The 22375-nt window shown below is 38.5% G+C and overlaps 2 protein-coding genes across 4 annotated transcripts in view; one reads left to right on the top strand and one right to left on the bottom strand.

The window, feature by feature from the left end:
* LOC135202522 (alpha-1D adrenergic receptor-like) overlaps positions 1-22375 on the bottom strand; it is a 350947-nt gene that overhangs the window by 12089 nt on the left and 316483 nt on the right. For 2 of the 3 annotated variants that reach the window (XM_064231974.1, XM_064231976.1), the window contains exon 3: positions 1498-1530. The exons of the other annotated variant lie outside the window; for it this stretch is intronic. In XM_064231974.1, coding sequence (XP_064088044.1) covers positions 1498-1530 — 33 coding nt within the window. The remainder of the gene's footprint in view (positions 1-1497; positions 1531-22375) is intronic. 3 annotated transcript variants of the gene reach the window in all.
* On the top strand, positions 3507-11039 carry LOC135202523 (uncharacterized). The gene is made up of 3 exons (XM_064231978.1): positions 3507-3579; positions 3917-4305; positions 8517-11039. Exon 3 carries the CDS (start codon positions 8568-8570, stop codon positions 10578-10580), a length of 2013 nt encoding a protein of 670 aa, XP_064088048.1. The 5' UTR covers positions 3507-3579; positions 3917-4305; positions 8517-8567; the 3' UTR covers positions 10581-11039.

Below are 22375 nucleotides of genomic sequence, written 5' to 3'. Positions count from 1 at the left end.
CGCCCATGGGGCTAGTACTAAACACGGCGAAATACATTTGACTCCCCAGGTACTAGTACTATACACGGCGAAATACATTTGACTCCCCAGGGACTAGTACTAAACACGGCGAAACGGTGTAGATGAATCACTGTTTCACCATGTATAGTACTAGGTCTCTGGGTTCAAATGTTCTTAAGCGAATTGGTCATTCCACATATTCCCTACGGATTTCGTCAAATCCCTAAATTTCATATATTCCCTGTAACATACATTAAAAAGACTACTCACTAAATTCTAAAAAAAACAGTGAAATGCAAAATGGGAAATGCTTAATGCAAACAACTACGTGTAAACATTTGGCTGTTATTACAAAGCTTCAAAATAGACAAAAAAGAAAGCCAGTTAAAAAAAACAAAAACCAGCTCTGTTTATACCACAACTAAAGCGATGTTGGTGTGATCTACACCTGGCCAGATACACGGTAGGGTAATCTACACCTCGCCAGATATACAGGAGGGGGGTCTACGCCACAAAAGGGTACATAGGAGAGAGAGAGAGAGAGAGAGAGAGAGAGAGAACAAGATAACTGGAATAATAAGTCAGTTGTAAAGGACACGAAGACGTCACTATTTTATATAATAATAATATAATAATAATAATAATAATAATAATAATATAATAATAATAATAATAATAATAAGCAAAAACAGAAAATGTAAAATTTAATATGTGGTTGAAGTACCAGAAGAAAATGAAAGGAGAGAAGAAAGTACATAAGTAAAAAATCTGAGAAACAACACAATTACGAAGTAAATAATAAATAAAGATATGAGAAGCAACACCATTTTGAGAACATATTTCACGAGGTGTCCATTTAGGTCGTAATTGGCCAGTCTACTAAGGTAGAAGCAAATCCAGTGAGGTCGATCTCATTGTAAGAATTATGAATGAAATGGAGTATTTCTTTTTACTATGGAATTATATAATGGATAAATTTTTCATTTTTGTATGAATTTTAATTCTGTATTAGGCATCAGTGCAAAGAGCGAGATAAGTTTCAGTACATTTAAGTTTTAGTCTTAAATATTTACTAGAGAAGTGGGAATTCCCCTCTTTACTACACGTCATTCATAAGTAGAGACAAAACAAGTGAATCACGTTTCAAAACAAGAGATCACAGGTCAGACAGAAAAAGCCAAGAAGGGGAAATAAACTGAACGTAACACAGGAAAAACATCAAAGCAAAATAAGAACGTAAGTGTCTAATGAAACCTGCAAATAAAGACAAATAAATAAGTAAACAAACAAAATTCTTTGGTGTGTAGAAGAATCGGTACATGAGGAGGAAGGGGGGGAGGGGCTTATTCATGGACCCGCCCCACCCACCCCCTGGCGCATTCAACAATGACAAACATTCCGGAATAATGATACTGGTCAGGCAAAACTCATCCTTACGAGGTCATACATTAAGACTCACTGTCCTTTTTTTTGTTTTTTGTTTTTTGTTTTGCTTACCGTCCCGTGCTCCGATTTGACTGAAAGTTTCGTCTGAAATTATGAACAGCAGAACTTGAGGATCGACAAAAAAAGAGGGAAGTAATAGTAGTAGTTTTGCAATACAGAAACACAGAAACATAAAATAAAATCTTTGGGATCGCCTTCGCCTGTAAATACCATGAAATACTGAGTTGATGATGACGCCATCTGCAAGGGAATATAATTTTAAAAAATAATTAAGACAAAGCATTATTAGCGACCACCGTTCCATCAACTGCGACAGAGGTCTTTGTCAAAGATGGTGACGGACGCTGGAGGTTGACAAATCAACCAGGTTCCTGGTTTTTATGCATTATGAATTCTAGGAAGTACACACATCCATACTGGCCACTTACGGACATTTGTAGAAAACATTTACGTTCTCTCAGGTGGAGAAATTGTTGAACGTCAACATCAAGGTGACAAGAAACCCCAACCAAAAATTAAATAAATAAATAAATAAATAAATAAATAAATAAATAAATAAATAAATAAATAAGTAAATAAATGAATAAATAAATAAATTGACAGACCGAAACACAAATCAATTAATGTACAAATAAGATGGCATATTATAACATTACGAATTCACCAAAGCCAAGTCACACAGTATAAGTATAACTTCAAAAGATCAGACCTGTGGAACACACAAGTTCACTTAAACGTATCGACACCCACGTCCCTGCTGGTTGGTAGCCCCCAGAAGTCTACATCAGGCCATTGAACCCCTTCAGCACCTTGCTACATCTAACAGGCCTTTTTGGGGTAATGGCCAATGCTGGCTTCATGCCTGCTGAATCTAGATACCACTAGTCATTACAGTCAAGCAAACTAAGCAATAAATAATGAAGAATAGAAATATAGAAAAAAATGAAAATGAAACAAATTAAAATAGTCATTTCAATATATTAAACGCAATGTGTAGCCTAATTTTTATGTTTGCGTGTTACACTGATAGTCTGCGGGTGTCCATCCCAGGGTCAGCCGTTCTCACCAATAACACATAAATAAATATTTAGACCAAAGGGACCTTCGCCCAAGCGTTAGAAGGGTACGTAATGTCCCTGTGGTCAGGACTAGCCTACTCGACTCTCTCTTTTATTAGCATCGTTTTAATAACAGATGAGGAGGTAATGAGCAGGTTATTATCCAAGAGCATGGGTCTCTCTTCAACGTTTTTGTATCAACAGGAAAACCTTAAACTAATCACATTCTTCACACACAAAATAACGGAGAAAATCCTCTACTTATAGGCTAATGACTGGGATAAGGCCCCTATCCAAAAGCAGGAATAACACAGGATTACTTTGGAAGTTAATGAAGACTGAACAGTCTTTGTTTTTGTATGGTGATTTTACGTTGCATGGATCCAGTGGTTATTCAGCAACGGGACCAACGGCTTTATACGTGACTTCCGTACCACGTCGAGAGTGAACTTCTGTCACCAGAAATACACATCTCTGACGCCTCAATGGAATGCCCGAGAATCGAACTAGCGGTGAACAGTCTTTGGTCGACGTTTCTTAGAACAAGTTCCAATCCAGGCGCCTAACTTGGTTTGCTTGCTGCTTTTTTATTCTCTTGTAGATAAGGATAATACTTAATAAAAAAAAAAAGGTCAAACCCGATTCTCTGTGGAAATGATTCCTCCTCTAATAGAAAAGACAACTGATATTCCATTAAAAATGGCCAAATTACCTTAATATAATTTAATACTCATTTTTCCAGCTCAGACATTCATCACAGAAGTTTACCGACTTTCCAAAAAACTTAATAAGAAACTGTTAATGCATTTTATAAATTCTCAGAACCTCAATGAAAAAGAAAAAACTATTTCTGACTCGATAAGGTCTTCAGGGAGGTGTATGTGTGCGGTGGTTCCTTCATATCATCAAGGAAATACCTCTCACGATCCTCTCTTATCAACAAGAGATTAAAAAGATAAGGTAACCTCAACCTGCAAATAACCAGGGCTGATAATGACACTGTTGGACAAAGACTGGCTATTGCTCAGTAGTCTAAAGACGACCTAAGTGGACAGGAGACCCATCGGTTGCCCCAGTACAGAACAGCCATATCTGTTGCCCCAGTATAGAATAGACATTTCTCTTGCCCCAGTACAGAACAGACATATCTGTTGCCCTAGTACACAATAGACATTTCTGAAGCTCCAGTACAGAACAGACATTTCTGTTGCCCCAGTACAGAACAGACATTTCTGAAGCCCCAGTACACAACTTACATTTCTGTTGCCCCAGTACACAACAGACATTTCTGTTGCCCCAGTAAACAACAGACATTTCTGTTGCCCCAGTACACAACAGACATTTCTGTTGCCCCAGTACACAACAGACATTTCTGTTGCCCTAGTACACAACAGACATTTCTGTTGCCCCAGTACACAACAGACATTTCTGAAGCCCCAGTGCAGAACAGACATTGAAGAAGAGTGGACAGGATCCACTTTAGTCGCCCCAGTAAGGAACAGACAGTGAATTCAGTGGACGGATTCCACGACTGACAGATTAGGAGTGAACAGATGCTAGGCCTGTTGCGTCAGTACGGAACAGACAGTGAATAAGAGTGGACAACAAATATGTCTGCTGCCCCAGCACGGAACAGACAGTGAATCTGAATTGCCTCCGTGTGTACAGACAGCGAACAGAGAGGGCAAAAACTACGGCTGCTCCTCCCAATAAGAAACAGACAGTAATCTTGAGTGGACAGAAGCTACGGTCTTTCGTCGACTTTACACAGTGGGAAATAAGCGTTCATCAGCGCCATGAGGTAACCATCTTTGAAAACCGCCTAATATTTGTTGTGGAGTGATTTTGATTATGGCGTCTAGCCTTGCGAATCTAGAATTCATTAGTGGAAAATATTATTAGCCGCTGGAGTTATTTGTTAGCCATGTTTATCATCATTATCTCAAAGAACGTTAGCACACCCGATACAATTTGTAACGCGCGGTAATTATTGCGCTATGCGAAGATATAAATGCTTTTCAGAATAACATAGATAATCCTCCTGTGTAGACAGTATTATATCCAATAATATACTGTTAATACCAATAATATCATCACTATGATTGTGCAGAATACAACACAGAACGAATTATAGAAAATGGTTATCTCAACAACGATAAAGATATTGATAAGAATATTGCACCCAGCCATTTCAAGCAGTGACTACTAAAACAAAATGGAATGCAGAGGAAGACATAGTTTTTAAAAATGTTCATTGCACTCTTCTCAACTGAATAAGTATATTTAGGGAATATCTTTCATTAACACTTGAATGACCGATGGTGACAACATCAGTGGTAAGAATAATTTCCCGCCCAGTGAGTATTTGCAGTCTTTCAATAACTGTTTATCTAATCTGTGGCTGATAATCTTCCCGGGTCTGTTATTTTGTCGTTCTAAGAGATCAGAGCTTTCTAGTGAAATCTGGGCGGAATTTCCAAGTAACGAAGGTCATTTTCAAAATTTGCTTAGATGTAAAAAAATGAATTTATTGGAAATGAAGGAGCACCCAGTCTCTGAGCTGTACTGAGGTTCGTTACTCACAATTCTGAGCTATCTTTTAAGTGCTGCAAGTAGAAAAGCAAGAGCACATTTTGCAGAAAATATGAAAAAATATGAACAATTGAATTCAGAATCGTAATAGATTTTCTCTGAAAGTTAAGACAAACTTAAACCCTAAAAAAAGACAGACGAAGAATAGAGGTCCACGTCCTTCCTTGCAGGCTGCTCCAGGAGCAAGAGCCCGCGTTGGTATGAGGCCGAATCAATCTAAAACCTCAGCAACAACAACTACAATCATGTTCTTGAAACAGCGTCTGAGACAGTGAATCCTGAGTAGTCAAAGCATAGGAATCGGTGCAGGCCTAAAGTCAAGAAGTTATCGAGGGGATTGGTGAAAGTAAAGGCTTACAAGGGAGGTGAAGTGAGTCCACAATGGATTCAGAAACAGAAAGATTTAGACTTAAATGTGGTAGATATGAGAGCAATACTACAGACATATGGATAAGTCTGATATATTACTTGTGTGTGAACAGGCACTCCCTGACTTTACAAAGGTACTTTTGAGCTTATGTTAATCATTCCATCAACTACAATAGGAACAGACCTGTCAAATAACTGACAGGAAGTGATTATCGACTGACAAAAGGAACCAAATGCCTCAAGGATGGTTAGTTAGAGAGGAAAGGAAGACAAAGTGGTCTTACTACCCTTGAAAAAATAATTTTTAGGTACAAACTTTCGCGTTCGCTTTAGGATTAAAAAAATTAAGAGGCAGAGGCTTTTTACAAAACGATGCCAAAATAACTAAACCACTGGCCCATGGGACAAGCAGCCTAATGCACTTGTCTCGCGCAGGCCACATGTTCCAGAAAGAAAGGATTCAGGAAAAACAGATTCAGGAGGAGAAATCAGAAGTTTGAGGAAAAGGGAATGAAACAGGCGAGGAAGTGGACAGTGTCATCTCAGTGATTATATACTGATCTCTGTCGCATGACGTAGCCTAAAGCTCTCATGAAGTAAACTTTAAGATGGCAAGTTCCACAAAGGAATGTCAGTTTCGAAAATGAACTTCTTCGATTCAGAACCCTTTGCTAAAGGTAACTTCCATAATACGTCATATGACCACACGAGCGACCTAATGAAAATTTATGAGTATTTTTTTTTTAGCACCGTATACAATAATTGGTCAAGCCTGCCTAAAGAATTATTATAGGCTTTACGTGTTGCAGAAAAGAGAGATTGTCGCTGCAAAGTTTAATATGAGTGAGTTATTAACAAAGCCCATTATGCAAAAACTGATAGAATATAAATTGCATAGAATTCATTAGAAAGCACTTAACAATCACGAAAAAAGAGCTGTTTAGTAACTCGTGAGCGAGGCTGAGAAAACTAGATAATTCCGAAGCTGTTTGAAGGCGATAAGATCAGCGCCTACGACAAGATAAAATTTTGCGTGAGGCCAGGCCTTTGTAATCAGTATAGTGCATTTACAAGCCTTAATTAAACCTTATAAAACATTATTTTACACATTAAAACAATCAACAACAGAAGTCAAAAGGAATGCTCTGAGAGACCTTTGACATCATATCAACAAGAGGTCTGATATATTTGCCAAGTTCCCGGATCATATGGTCGTCTACGTAGGCCTATTCGCTACTCCGTGACCTACTTTTGAAGATCCTCTTCAGTACAGAAGGGACTACGGACAAACCAGAGCGGGGACAGGACATAAAACCAGTCGTAAACTTATAGATGGGAGTTGTAAATACTGACAGTCGTCATCTTTATGAACATATAAGTTGATGTGGGGCTCATTTTACATCTTGTTTACATAATTCCCCCAAGAAAGGGAACAAAAGATGTCAGTGGAGTTACAAGAATGAGTTTATTTTTTGATGGATATAAGTTGGTCTCCAAGTGATTCATAAAAGACAAGACTTTTATGATTCTTGACTTTTATGATTCATAGTGAAACTTATTTTTTTTCCTTTGCACGATTACGATCTGAAGGAATTTGATAAAAAGTCCCTCTTTGATGCCTGAACGGATTTAGTTATCTGGTTCCAAAAGACTGATTGCTTATCAACAAAATAAACTGATAGCTACATTAATGAACAACAAAATGAGTCACGAGACTACTCTCTCTCTCTCTAGAAAAAAAAACCTCAGTAATACCAACGCCATAAAGCATAAAGTTACTTACATCTTGAAATTAAAATAGTGAATTTAGTGTCTCAGGCTATTCCAGAAATTCCCAAAAGAATATTTTTCTGAACACGCCACTTCCAAAGTCCTACTATAAATCTTTTGACTCCTTAGGAGGTGTGTGTGTGTGTGTGTGTGTGTGTGTGTGAGAGAGAGAGAGAGAGAGAGAGAGAGAGAGAGAGAGAGAGAGAGAGAGAGTTCATCCAGGGACTATGTACCCACTTTCAGTATACCACAGGGCTGGCAACTTCATCCCTATCTTAATGAACTGGGATCTCTGTGATGTGAGAGATCATGGCAAAGACAGTAGATGTACGCAGGTGTAAAGTTGAACGCTATACTCATTGGAGATAGTGAAGAGAAACTGCAGAGATTAATGACATGATTCGAAAGTGTGTACGAAAGAAGTCAAGAGTGAGTGTGAGCAAGAGTAAGAATGGAAACAGCTTGTGTACAAATTAAGGAGTAAATATGCTTGATTAGAGAAAGATGAGAAAAGAAGCCATTGAACTGGTGAAGTAATGAAGGCAGCAGGCGCACAGGTGCACATGACTTGGAAAAGACTCGAATTCTCCGTGGAAGCCGAAGTACGACTGGATGAAGAGATTTGTTGAGCCAACTCCTCTGCAAGGAAGCTGGTTGTTCTAGAAAGGAAAGCTGTTGAAGCAGTTGAGATGACCTGTTTACTGTTTATGTAGTGTATGTTGTGTAACAAGAAACGATAGGATGAGAAGCAGACACATGTAGAAAGGGTGGAAAGGTTAGCGTGGGTAAAAGGATGGCTTTTGAAGTGGTCTGGTCTCGGGGAAAGAATGGATGACGCGTGCAAGATATTGATGCATGGGCTCAGTGCGCACAGGGAGGTTCGATGCAGTGCTAATGAACCTCCTGCACAAGTCCAGGAAACAGCCAATGGAGAGTTAGTTTTCTTGCACAGGGGTTCATCCAGCTTAAGCTCTTAAAGTATGATATAAAGTGACATTTGTGTTGTTTTTCCATGGTGCTAACCCCGGTCAGCAGAAAGAAATCACTGTTAGAAAAGATGTATGTGCTATTTCTAACTGTCTGTAAAACAAAATTCATAAAAGTAAATTTTGTTTCTCTTATAACAATTATAACTTTCAATAGTACAAGGTGATGATATAAAAAGCAAAATTCTATGATACCGATGGAATGAACAATCTAATCTAAATTGAGAGCTTATATTTTTAAGACTAATTCTGTCTTAGTCAAAACTAAAAGGACATTCTCTATCATCATCAACAGGTAACCAGCCTGATGGAAGAAGTCACAAGGGAGAAGTAATGCAGTCGTACCATGGGCTGTGGCAAGAGTAGGTATCCAGCACTGAAATCACTGAGAATAGGCAAAAAGGAGAAGCTTCAGAAGTCATCAGAGCTAGTCCAGCCAGCAAGGACTGATTTCCGACCATCATTTTCAGATGTGGAGCAATACACCAAATCTCTAATAGTTCAGGACAGTTTGCCAACTTCCAAGACCCTTCAAACTTCTGTTGGAGAAGAGCAACATTTACTTGACGATTCCAGTAGTCTCAAATCTCAGAAAGACCAGGAAACGCCTGAGAAAGAGGAAGTAATGGAGACCATTTACAGGTCTTCAAGTTTGCCAGGCAGTGGAAACCAAAGACCAACAAAACCTCAACAATCTGTGACAAGTACCACGAATAATAAGACAATAGAGGAAAAAGAGAAAAAGGAAGTTGACAGGTCTCATAGTCTGCCAGGCATTGCAAACTACAAACAGACTAAACTTCAAGAACCGGTGACAAACGCAACAATTTACAGAAAGGCAAAACAGCCAGAGGTAGAGGATTCTCCAGTTCACAGCCGACCCAACAACATCAGATTTCTAAAAGAGGAGGACACTTTAGGAAAAGGGGAATTAATAAACAATATTCATAGGTATCGAGGTATACCAATCACTGCAAGACAAGCTAAACCTCAAGATCTAGTGACAAATACCCCGATCAACAAAAAGACAAGAGAGCCAGAGGTAGAGGATTCCCCAGTAAAGGTAGAAAAAGCATCAAAATCAGCACATCATCACACAGAGACCCCAAGAGCAGCCTTTGACACCAAGTTTGTTGCTAATGGAGACTTGGATGGAGACGAGGACCATGATGAGTATGAGGTGCAAAGGAAGCATCCAGTTCACAGAGCGAGGCGGCAGCTTGGGTGTCGTGGTGTAGTAGCTCGCAAGTCATCAGATATTGTTGTCAAATATACAAGAGTCTATGGTGAAAGTGATGGTGCATACAAAAACGACTCTACACCTAGGGGTTTGGTTTTCATGGCCAACTTCACTAATTACGATGGGGACAGTTACAGTGAAAGAGAAGGGTCCAATAGAGATTTCTATAATCTGCTAAATCTCTTTCAGCAAATGGGCTATGAAACCAGCCACAAAACTGCCAATTACTGTAAATCAGGATACATCGTAAAATCCCAATTCTTGAAAATGCTCAGGGAGTTCAGTCAGGAGCAAAGACATAGAATGCTGTGTTCTTGTGTTGTTATCATCATGAGCCATGGTTCGGGGCCAAAAACCTTCGTTACCTCTGATAACAAAGAGGTTGATCTTATGGAAGTTTACGCCATGCTTGACAACATGTCCTGTCAGAATCTTCGAGGGAAGCCGAAAGTTTTCATTCTCCAGTTCTGCAGGAACACCCCAAAGACTTTCCCAGATTCAGTCAACTTGAACCCGTCCTCAGACCAAAGCTTTCTACGAGCTCTGATTCGAGAGGAAATTCACAATGCCATTGCAGAACAGCACACAAATAAAAGTAAGTGGGGCGACATTGATGTACGCAGCCCAAGATTCAGTAGTTTGCTGATGAAAAGTGAGAACTCACTGACTTCGTTCAGGTTTTCAGAGAATCACGCTGGCAGCGCACAGAATAATGGTGGCTCATGCTGTCAGGGAAACAGTGACGAGGACTCTCCTGATGCCAGAGAGTACCAGACAGACACCAAACATGTTCCATCACCTCCGCCATATGAAGGGATTCAGCGTTTCTCTGACATGTATTCCATCTTTTCCACAGCCTCAGGAGAGCTCTCCCACAGAGACCCCAAGAAAGGCTCCCTTCTGATCCAGGCTATCTGCCATGTCTTTGCCGAGTACGCTTATCAAGACGAAATAGACATTCTCGTGCGGAAAGTATCTTTGTACATGACGAAGACATTGCAGAAGGATGATCCCATTCATGTGCCTCGACAAACTTGCGAAAGGACCAACAATGGATTGGATAAATATTTTTACTTCAATCCTGAGTATATACCTCACTGCAGACATGTAACTATTTGAAAATAATGCGTGAGTAGATGGTGCTAGGTGCTTTCCCTAATCTTCGACTTGGTTTTCAATGGCAGAGTGGTGATAAATTGTCGGGAAAAAACAGCATCTTGACGATTCAACATGTAATTATGGAACCAGCTCACCACCAGCTCTGTTGGTGCATGAACCCTTCCAAAATTCATGCTACAGGAATTTCGACTGAAATCTGGTTGTACTGTGAGATGTGATTTCTTGAAAGAGGTGATCTGACTCTCAGCATGACAAAGACTTTGGCCCCAGTGAAAACATGTCACGATTAGTGTTTTAAGATACACGCGAGGAGCAATTCCTCTTGACTGTTGCCTGTTTAATCTACTTCATAATAAGAGAGTCTTTCAGGAAGCAAGATTCTGGTAAGGACAGTTTACAGTTTACTAAGGTAATTCATTGTTATTGTCATGACGTTTGCAATAAACGGACGCAACTGGATAGTTGTTTTTAGTAACCAAAGCACTTACGTTTGTTTGTGGGTAGTCATGTCCTTTGTCCCTTAATATCAGGATACAGGATACACTCTGGGTTTATCGCTGGACTACACGAAATGAATATTAAGGGACAGTAAAAAAAAAAATTGCTTCGTATTTCAGGATAGTTTTTCATACAAGATCTTTTTAGGTGATCTGGGAATATCTTTAGCACTAAGAAAAATTAGAAAAATTGTAAAAAAGAAATGTCTTCATACCAATCAATACTGTTTCTAATGGCGGGACAAAAAATGGAAATATTCCTTACTCCTACCTCAACCTAAATTCACAAGACAAAGAGCGCAAGAAAGTATATCCACATACATAGGAAAGTAAGTTTCCTGCTGAAATCATTTCAGAAATCAAGTGCCACCGTGTAAATGATTTCCGCCAGCAGTCATGATCCGTGAAATTGGTCGAAATTGCCCTCTATGACGAAACGTCGGGAAAATAGAAGACGACCTTCGTGAAACGAACGAAAGTTCCGATTTCACATAACGTGCATGCTGTGAAGAACAGTATAGTATAACCAGCAAATAATATTTCGAAAATGATATATCTTTTCAATAAGTGAGACCTCTTCTATCTGTATTTCCCTTTACTACCTTCTCTTACTTCCTACCGAACGCAACAATATTCTTTGGAAGCTTGAATTTCAAGTCGACGGCTTCTGTGTTGGGCTTGTTCCATATGAATAGGGTTCGTCTTCTGAATAATATTAAAATACAGGCGTAACAAGCTTCCAATGTTGCAAGCAACGTCGTGCTTTGGAGAATCACGATAAAACCTTATCTTCGTTATATTTTTCCTTATTTTTATCTGCAGGTCAAAGGTGAGAGGCTGCTCAGGAAATCTAGATTAAAGTGAAACAGTTTATGTTTGTCGAAAAGTCTCAATGGTATTTTAGTTGAGAAAATTTCCTTTGAAAGTGGTCTGGTTCATTCTAGTATGTCTCCGGGATGAAGCATGGACTTCATTTTGGTCAGTTCTTCTCTCTCTCTCTCTCGATAGATAGATAGATAGATAGATAGATAGATAGATATCCCAGGTTCAGGTGAAATTACTCGAAGATTTTTAGCAGCTTAAAATGAGCCATTTTCTCCAAGTGAAAAAAATCTCTTCCTCTATACATATATATATATATATATATATATATATATATATATATATATATATATATATTGATAATGGCCCTCTGTTCTCCGGTTTCGTCATCCACGTCTCAAAGCCTGCGTTATCACTAGAATGGAAGCATATCCAAGAGGTACCTCTGCTATCAATTTCCGAGAACTGCAGTATTATCGCTTGTCCCAGTCACCCCTTTCTACGAAAAGTGATCAAATACCAGTCTTCTTTGAGAGAGTTTAACAGCTAGCTGCCAAAAAATAAGTCATTCAATCCAAAATTCTTGCCTCGGCCGAGGGTGGACTGGTTTCGATGTACTGCTACAATAGTTTTACTGACATAATTACGCTTTTATTTTGGCAGGAGAAGAGCAGCAAACAGCATATAAATATTTAGATTTTATTCATCTTGACTATTTGCACTAAAAAATAAGTAAAGTAGTCTGATAAAGTACTTGGAAATTAAAAGAATCTGCGAAGTCAATGCTGAGTTTACGGCAATTTTCCCTTTACCGTTTCTTGCCTCCTAATGGGCACCATATTCTTTGGAAGCTTGAATTACAAGTCGGTGGCCCCTGCAGTGGGCTTGTTTCATATGAAGAGGGTTCATCTTCTGAATAATGAATAAATAAAAATAAACCTTCCTAAATGTGTGTTGTGTATAAATATACGTAAACATATACATATGTGTGTACGTATATATATATATATATATATATATATATATATATATATATATATATATATATTATATATATATCATTATTCGAGCTACAAATGTCCTTTAATATCTAATTCAATCTACCTCGGAACTGATTATATTTTCATGTGTGTAAACCGAAGGGAAATTTTTTAGTTGATAATAATTTCGTCCTCTCGTGGGTTCGAACCACCGTCCAGCGGACAGAGACGAAATCAAGACGTCAGTGACGTTATTTAGTTGATAATAATTTTTATCAGGTAAAAAATTCCCGACTTCAGTTTACATATATGAAAATATATCAATTCCGAGGCAGAGTGAATTAGATATTAAAGGACATTTGTAGCTCGAATAATTTATATGAATCACGGTTATGTGATAATAATTCACACACACACACACACACACACACACACACACCACACACACACATATATATATATATATATATATATATATTATAATATATATATATATATATATATATAGACATATGTATACGTATGTGCGTATATATAGATATGAATATATACATATACACACATTCATACATACACAAATATTGAAAGGGCATATCGGGAAAAAGCCTTGAAAACGCATGGCGTAACGTAACTTCCTCTAACGTAACGTAATGACAGCGAACGCAGGAAAATTCCGACAAATCGCGCTCATAAACGAGGCGACAAATGACGAGCCAGGTAACACCCGTTATCCGGAAGCCTAGATGATAAAGAGGACCATAATGATTGTCGTGATAAGGAATGTCCCTCCTGGCGGTGCGTGGGCCTGTTTGGCGGTGGGCCAACTTTTGGCGTCGCTCCCGAATTCCGGATATCCGGTTGGACGAGGTCATATAACCAGGTCATACCCAAGGTAAGAGTGTTTTGATTGAGTGAGCGATGTCCCTGCTGGCGTCGCGATTATGGGGTTGTAAATGGTGGGTATGGGAAGAATGTTGCTCGAGAAGCATATGAATAAATGAATGGATAGATGACTGCCCCATTTTGCACTCACAAATACTGGAGGAGGCGCTGGATATAAGCGGAGATCTTTGAAAGTGAAAGCACAGGACAGGAATGATTGGTGGATTTCACAAAGGTCTCTTGATTTTTGTCCGTTTCGAAGACAATATCAAACGATATTATTTCTTATTCTTATAAATTCAGCTCAAAAGCTGAAAAAAAAAAAATCTAAACCACACAAAAAAACTTTGTCAAAAATAGCCTTACGATATATTTTCCTACACGGAAAACATAACCTTCGTTGTAAGTCTCAGATGCCTAAAGACATTTGGTAATTATGAAAAAATATGAAAATGGAAAACAAGACTACCAAAGAAAACTTCACTCACATGGAAGCTCAAAGAATCAGACCCGTTTTTATTGATCATAGTATCTATCTAATGCAGACAAGACCACGAAACTATTATATCTATCGATGAGGTAACCATAATTATTACTGACTCCATTTTAGCGAGAAATATGTAAATATATGTTATTCAATTCCTCACAAAGTCGCTTGAGTGATTAAGTTCTGACACAGAACAAACAAGAGCAAAGAGTGAGACACAAACGCTTGAATCAACAGCAGGATATATTTCAAGTTCTGTTCTAGTTCGTGAGTAACAAACAAGAACAGAGATTGAAATTTCAAAAACAATACTTCGTGTTGATTTAAGGGTTTATGTTTACTCTTGTTTGTGCTTTGTCATAACTTAATATCACAAACGATATTGTCCGTAATTTCCTCTGTAGAGACGTAGTAATTGTAAGTAACTGAAAAACACATGTGTAGTATATTATGTTCTTGCAAAACAGAGCCAGTTCTAATACTGGTTATCTTATCACTGCCTGACAGATAACACTTTCGTAATCTTGTCTGCATTACGGGACAGGATGACTAACAAAATCAAGCTGATTCTTCAAGCTCGATGACGGCCTTATTCGTCCACGTTCAGGGGACTGCTCATAAAATTATGAAAAGGGATGATTTTGAAGTCGAGTAGGATGAATGATGAGTCACTGACCTTCAATGAATGACCTTTGCTAGGTCATGAAATGAACGCAGCGTTGGGATGTTACAATTACACGTAATGAACGTCTCAGCAAAGACGAAACAGCCTAACAATGTGAAACAAGGGAAAAGGTAAAGAAAGAAGTCATCGCAGGCAGGCAAAAACTATTCCTGGCAAAAGCCAGTAAAGTAATGAGTCCTAATTACACGTCTTGACGTTCCCACGAAATACAAATAAAACCTCATTCTTAATTCGACGTATTTTCAAGAGGATTATTGACCAAAGTACTACACTCCTAGGATTTTTGTGGTTATCCCTTCACAGTGTAACAGGACGTATTTTTTCGAAGAGCAGAGCCAACGGGGCACGTGAATTCTCTCGTCAACTTCACTTTTAATTCGGCCTATTTTCAAGAGAGTTCTCTCGTCAACTTCAGTTTTAATTCGGCCTATTTTCAAGAGAATTCTCTCGTCAACTTCACTTTTAATTCGGCCTATTTTCAAGAGAAATTCTATCGTCAACTCACTTTTAATTTCGGCCTATTTCAAGTGAGGAATCGCTCTCGTCAACTTCACTTTTAATTCGGCCTATTTTCAAGAGAAATTCTATTTTTCGTCAACTACCACTTTTAACGGCCTATTTCAAGAGAATTTTTCGTCAACTCACTTTTAATTCGGCCTATTTTCCAAGGAATTCTCTCGTCAACTTCATTCTTAATCGGCGATTTCAGAGGAATTCTCTCGTCAACTAACATTTTAATTGCGGACTATTTTCAAGAGAGTTCTTCGTCAACTTCACCTTTTAATTCGGCCTATTTTCAAGAGAATTCTATCGTAATCACTTTTAATTCGGCCTATTTTCAAGAGAATTCTCTCGTCAACTTCACTTTTAATTCGGCCTATTTTCAAGAGAATTCTCTCGTCAACTTCACTTTTAATTCGGCCTATTTTCAAGAGAATTCTCTCGTCAACTTCACTTTTAATTCGGCCTATCTTTCACAGGGAATTCTCTCGTCAACTTTCACTTTTAATGCGGCCTAGTTTCAAGAGAATTCTCTCGTCAACTTCACTTTTATTCGGCCTATTTTCAGAGAGTTCCTCGTTCAACTTCAGTTTTAATTCGGGGCCTATTTTCAGAGAATTCTCTCGTCAACTTCAGGTTTAATTCGGCCTATTTTCAGAGAATTCTCTCGTCCACTCTCACTTTAATTCGGCCTATGATTCAAGAGAATTCTCTCGTCAACCTTCACTTTAATTCGGCCTATGTTCAAGAGAATTCTTCGCAACTTCACTTTTCATTCGGATTTTCAAGAGAATTCTTTCGTCAACTACACTTTTAATCGGCCTATTTTCAAGAGAATTCTCTCGTCAACTTCACTTTTAATTCGGCCTATTTTCAAGAGAATTCTCTCGTCAACTTCACTTTTAATTTGGCCTATTTTCAAGAGAATTCTCTCGTCAACTTCATTCTTAATTCGGCCGATTTTCAAGTGAATTCTTACGTCAAGATGCGGCAGACAAACTTTACGTCACAAAAACCAAGGCAGGGAGCGACTTCCAAAGACTGGAAGTAAATGGAGAAGTAAATGAATAGAGACGACTGAACTACGTATGTAACCAAGGATAATAGATTTGTTAATTTTTTTTTATTATGTCCTGCAAATGGAAAATAAAACAAAAACTTGTGAGGAAGGGCAGTTTGGTGATGAGACGCATGAATCTATTAAAATACGTACATGTAAAGACAAGCCAATTTTTTTGTGGGGTAATATACATATTATTTTAGCTTGTAAACACCACCAGCTACTGAATTTTTGTGTAAGAATACCTTTAAAATTTCCATATTCAAAGACAAAGCCCAGTTTACTGATGTTGTACATGTTTTTCTAGCTTTTAAACACCACCAGTTACTGAATTTTTGGGCTAGAATACCTTTAAAATTTGTACATTTTAAGACACTGATGGTAATATAAATATTACACAATTGATGATCAAAGCCTCGGAAATCACTTCATGACGTCACTCTCTGAGGAGGGGCACTCTGACGATTTTGTTTGTTTGTTCGTTTGTTTGATGTTTTTACGTTGCAAGGAACCAGTGGTTATTCAGCAAGGGGACCAACGGCTTTACGTGACTTCCGAACCACGTCGAGAGTGAACTTTTATCACCAAAAATACACGTCTCTAACACCTCAATGGAATGCCCGAGAATGAAACTCGCGGGCGCCGAGGTGGCAGGTCAAGACCATACCGATCACGCCACTGAGGCACTCACTCAGACGATGAAACCTCGATATTCTAAATTGTAAACACTGAATTATGGGGCAAGAATAACTTTGAGATATGTATGCTTACAGACATGCCAATTCACGGGTAATATAAAATGATGAGATGTCTAAAGATGCTAGCTTGTAAACAATGCCTTTCTGCGCAGGAATACCTCTGAAATATGTAGATTTGAAGACGCGTCAGTTAACTGGTGACATAAAATATTATACGAATCATCATCGAAGTCTCCATCGACCACGTCTTCGTAACCTGGTCCGATTCCCTCCTATTCGGATGATGCATCGCCACCACCTCGAAGAAACGGGACTCGGAGGGCAGTCCCCTTCCCCTCCCCCCTTCCCCCAGTGACGTCCCTCCCTCCCCTTTCGTATCCCTGACATCCCCTTGGCAGCAAAGCCCTGGGGATGTCATTGAAGCGGACCTAGAGGGGCGCCACTGGAGAACTGACATCGAACACCGACTCGAAATGACCTTACTAGCTTGGCGGACAGCGAGCGCCTCCTCCTCCTCCTCCTCCTCCTCCTCCTCGGCGGCCTCCTGCCTCTGGGATGCTGGTGGGTAATAACTGCGTCGTAGGTCCTACGATTCTGAGACTCTGTGGGTCGTCGTTATTTTTCTACTCACAGGAAATCTCGGGCAATAAAATCGATTACGTAAATGTTCTGTGGGTCTGCGAGTCTGTGTTCTTTTACTCGTTTAGGTACCCGTAACTCAAAGTAAATTTTTTTGGCAAAAATGTTTAGGTAACTATTCTTTGGACATGTGTATCTGCGCGTGTTCTGTTCCTCACAGGAAATTTCGGGAAAAAATAAATAAAGATGAATACATAAATTAACACATAAATATACGCCATACTTGGAAGCCACTCCCCGTGTCGTGAATAATTCTTAAAAAAAGACGTTCAGTTAACGATATCATAAAAAATAAAAATAAATGCAATGCTAATAAACCACTTAAGGCACTGTCACGCCAGCGAAATTTCCGTTGACGTTTGAATTTGACGTCGACTTTTCATGTTTTGATGACGACTTTCTGGTGTCGTCGTCACGAAATTTGAAAACGGTACCGATCGAATTCAACCCATCGCTACCGTCGACTTTATTGTTTGTTTATATCTCGGAGAGCGCGCATTTAAAGTCATCAGATACAAGATGAAGTTCTTGGTACAGTGGACAAGACTGCCAGAACAGTTTTTGCTCGAAGATATGGGGGAGAGACGATGCTTATGGGACCATAAGCATGATAGTTTTATGAAAAAGGGTCTTAAATGAAAAAATTACCAAGAGATCACCATGCGACTCGGGGAAAACTTTCCCGAACTTGCTGATCTTTGTACAGATAAGCATGCTATACCGGGAATATCAGATTGTTATAAAGACTAGGTCTGCTCTCAGTTATTTTTTTTTTTTTTTTTTTTTTGCATTAACAAATGATATAAACAAAATTTTTAAAAATTTTTGCAGTCTTTTTCTAGCTTAATTTATAGTAGTCTGACTGATTGTGTAAACAAGGTTACGAATAGCCTATCTAGGCTAGCCCTAGCTTGTTTTTTTAAATAAAATTTTTCACGTCTTTTTAACCAGGACCGAACCCAAAGACTTTTTTTTTTTAATTATATGCAGCATCAATAAACACGTTATAAAGCATAATTGTTTTATCATTCCGGGACGGAATGACGTCGATTTCTTTGGAAAGTCGACGACAAACTCAGAAAAAGTCGACGGAAATTTCGCTAGTGTGACAGTGCCTTTACAACCGTGATTAAATCTTTGTTCATTAAAAAACCCACGGTTATAAAGAAAAAATAATTTTATTACTGATTAAAGCTGACAACTGAAGACATATTTTTGGCTTTAAATTTTGTCGGTGATACAGTTTGTTGAAATAAGTTGCAGATTTTTTTTATGAACAATAAATGCAATGATACCGTCCACTCGTGAATTCATACGAGACTGATGGCAAAGTTGTTTTTGAGAAAATAATGATAATTTGAACGCATTCGTGAGGAAATATAACGCATAATCATTGATACACAGTTACAAAACATGAACCAGTCAGTCAAGAAACCCATGAAATGGAACCGACAGATGGGACAAGCCTGATGAACCCACGGTTCTTTCCAAAGCGTGGGCGAACCGAACGAGAACCGAGGAGGATATAAGACGTAATCCTTCAAGAACAGTTATAACATATGAACAAGTCATTCAAGAAACCTGTGAAATGGAACCGACAAAAAATGGAACCATCCTGGCGAACCGAATGAGAATCGAGAGGATATAAAAGATAATCCTTCAAGAACAGTTATAACATATGAACCAGTCATTCAAGAAACACGTGAAATGGAACCGACAAAAAATGGAACCATCCTGGCGAACCGAACGAGAACCGAGGGGATATAAAAGATAATCCTTCAAGAACAGTTATAACATATGAACCAGTCATTCAAGAAACCTGTAAAATAGAACCGACAAAAAAGGGAACCAACATAAAATGGAACCATCCGGGTAAACCGAACGAGAACCACCCGAAAATGAATTCCCCTGGCGATTGTGAGTGTATTCGGTGATTTGTTCGTTTGGCGAACGTTGGAATTTGAGTTAACCAGGAGAAGAGATATAATTAAGCAGATATAATTAGGGTAGATCATTAATGAGCTCAGCCAGAAGGCACCGCGACAACTTTCAACTGAAGGCGTCTTTGTTGAGAGAGAGAGAGAGAGAGAGAGAGAGAGAGAGAGAGAGAGAGAGAGAGAGAGAACATTTGCTTTCTATAATAAACGATTTGACAGATGACTTGGAATGATATGATCTTTATACTTCTTCCTTCCGTAGGTAAGCGGGATTCGATTCCGTAGAGGAATGAATAGTGCCATCAGTGCACCTCGCGCGGTGCACTGTAGGCATTACTTAAGGTAACAGACTACCTACGGGACCTTCCCCTGAAAAAAGCGGGACGCCATAATATCTCAAAAACTAACCATAGAATCGTTTTGAAAATGATATATCATAACCTAACCCAACCTAGCCTAACCTAGAGGTATGGCAAAAAAAAAAAAAAAAAAAAAAAAAAAAAAAAAAAAAAAAAAAAAAAAAAAAAGGCTGGTGCAATACTAGCATGCATCTCAGGAATTTGCGTCCTGGAACTTAGCCTTTGGGCTGAATTTCATGTTCCATTCCATTCCAATTTCATGTTCCATTTCATTCCTAATTTCATATTCCATTCTATTCCTAATTTCATATTCCATTCCATTACTATAATTTCATGTTCCATTCCATTCCCAATTTCATGTTCCATTTCATTACTTATTTCATGGTTCATTTCATTACTAATTTCATGTTCCATATCATTCCCAATTTCATGATCCATTCCATTACTAACTTCATGTTCCATTCTATTCCCAATTTCTAGTTCCATTTAGTCACTATAATTTCATGTTCCATTCAATTACACCTGACTTCATGGTCCATTCCATTCCCAATTTCATGTTCCATTTCATTACTATAATTTCATGGTCCATTCCATTCCTAATTTCATGTTCCATTTCATTACTAATTTCATGTTCCATTTCATTACTAATTTCATGTTCCATTCCATTTACTATAATTTCACGTTCCATTCCATTCCTAATTTCACGTTCCCTTCTATTCCTTATTTCATGTTCCATTCCATTCCTAATTTCATGTTCCATTCCATTCCTAATTTCATGTTCCATTCCATTCCCAAGCTGGAGTTGACACGGGTATTTTAAACAGAAAAAAAATGAGACAAAGATTTTTTACTACGCTTGGACATCAAATGATATTTAAAGCTAAATATAGTCTACATGTAATTATATAAGAAAATATTGTAAAAAAAGGACGCGCTCTGAAATATGTTACAACAGAAACATTATTTTGTGACACATGCTGAGATTATATTGAAAAACGCAACCACATAAAATTAGACGTCCGGTGAACCTTAACCCTGTCTGAAATCTCCATTAAAACGAATATCACAATATAAATTCTGTAACTCAGAAGTCGCGGGGTCGATACCATATTGTTCACGGAATAAAGTTTTAATCCCCGATGCCAAAATACTTTTTGCTTACTCGGGGAGTAAGCCTACAAACTACTTTTTAGTTGTTGTTTTGTTTTGTTTGTTCGTATGATGTTTATACATCGAATGGAACCAGTGGTTATTCAGCAACGGGACCAACGGCTTTTACGTGACTTCCAAACCACATCGAGACTGAGCTTCTATCACCAGAAATACACATCTCTCACACCTCAGTGGAATGCCCGAGAATCGAGCTCGCAGCCACCGAGGTTGTGCGCCAACACTGTACCGACCACGTCACTAAGGCATTGTTGTTGTTGTTGTTGGGGGGTTAGGAAAGCCTAAAATGACCAAGTGATAGTTCAGTCTTCTTAACAGATTGTGGTAAAAATAGCTATTCTCGTTAACCACAACTCTCGACAAATAAGCCATGTTTTTCTGTTTTAGTTTCACAGAAAGAGTAAAATAAAATATCGAAACGAATACTAAAATTTTTTTAATTGAAAGTTATTCCCCCCTGGCAAATCAAAACAGGAAACCTTTTTTATATAAAATAATCGAGAAGTGTTTTTTTAAAATTTATTTTTTGTCACTACTGGAACGCAATAAAAATACCACTACAGGATTTGAATTTGAAACAGTCAAGCATAAAGTCTCTCTCTCTCTCTCTCTCTCTCTCTCTCTCTCTCTCTCTCCGACGAAAAAGCAACGCCAATAAAACCTAATGGATGTGCCATTCGGGTTCGTAACGACATGACATCACCTCCTCTCGAAGTTCCTGTGGCAAGATCATCTTCGTTAGGAGAGAGAGACTCCGGTCTCTCTTGAAAGTCGACTCAGAAGAGTATCCCTTAGTTACACTGAAAGTCGACTCAGAAGAGTATCCCTTAGTTACACCCAAAACATTATTATTAACCCAGTTGGAGCAACCGAGAGGGCTGGCAACTACTGTAAATTCTATAAAGCACTGCAGTATTCCTTCCTTCAAACTTCAGACCAGTGGCTCTCAATTATCTCCCCCCCGCCCCACAAAAAAAAAAAAATATTGTGGACCATACCTTTTTTGAAAAAAGATATTCGTTTTTTGAAAAAAAAAAATCGTTTTAGGGTATGGCTCACCAGCCTCCCCTCCCTCCCG

This window comes from Macrobrachium nipponense, chromosome 30 (genome assembly GCF_015104395.2).
Source record: "Macrobrachium nipponense isolate FS-2020 chromosome 30, ASM1510439v2, whole genome shotgun sequence".
Taxonomy (NCBI): domain Eukaryota; kingdom Metazoa; phylum Arthropoda; class Malacostraca; order Decapoda; family Palaemonidae; genus Macrobrachium; species Macrobrachium nipponense.
The sequence above is the reverse complement of the archived record's forward strand: the minus strand, read 5'-3'. Positions and strand labels throughout refer to the sequence as shown.

What these genes read in the sequence shown, in the direction of transcription:
- LOC135202523 (XM_064231978.1), top strand. Translation starts at nt 8,568, where the DNA reads ATGGGCTGTGGCAAGAGTAGGTATCCAGCACTGAAATCACTGAGAATA.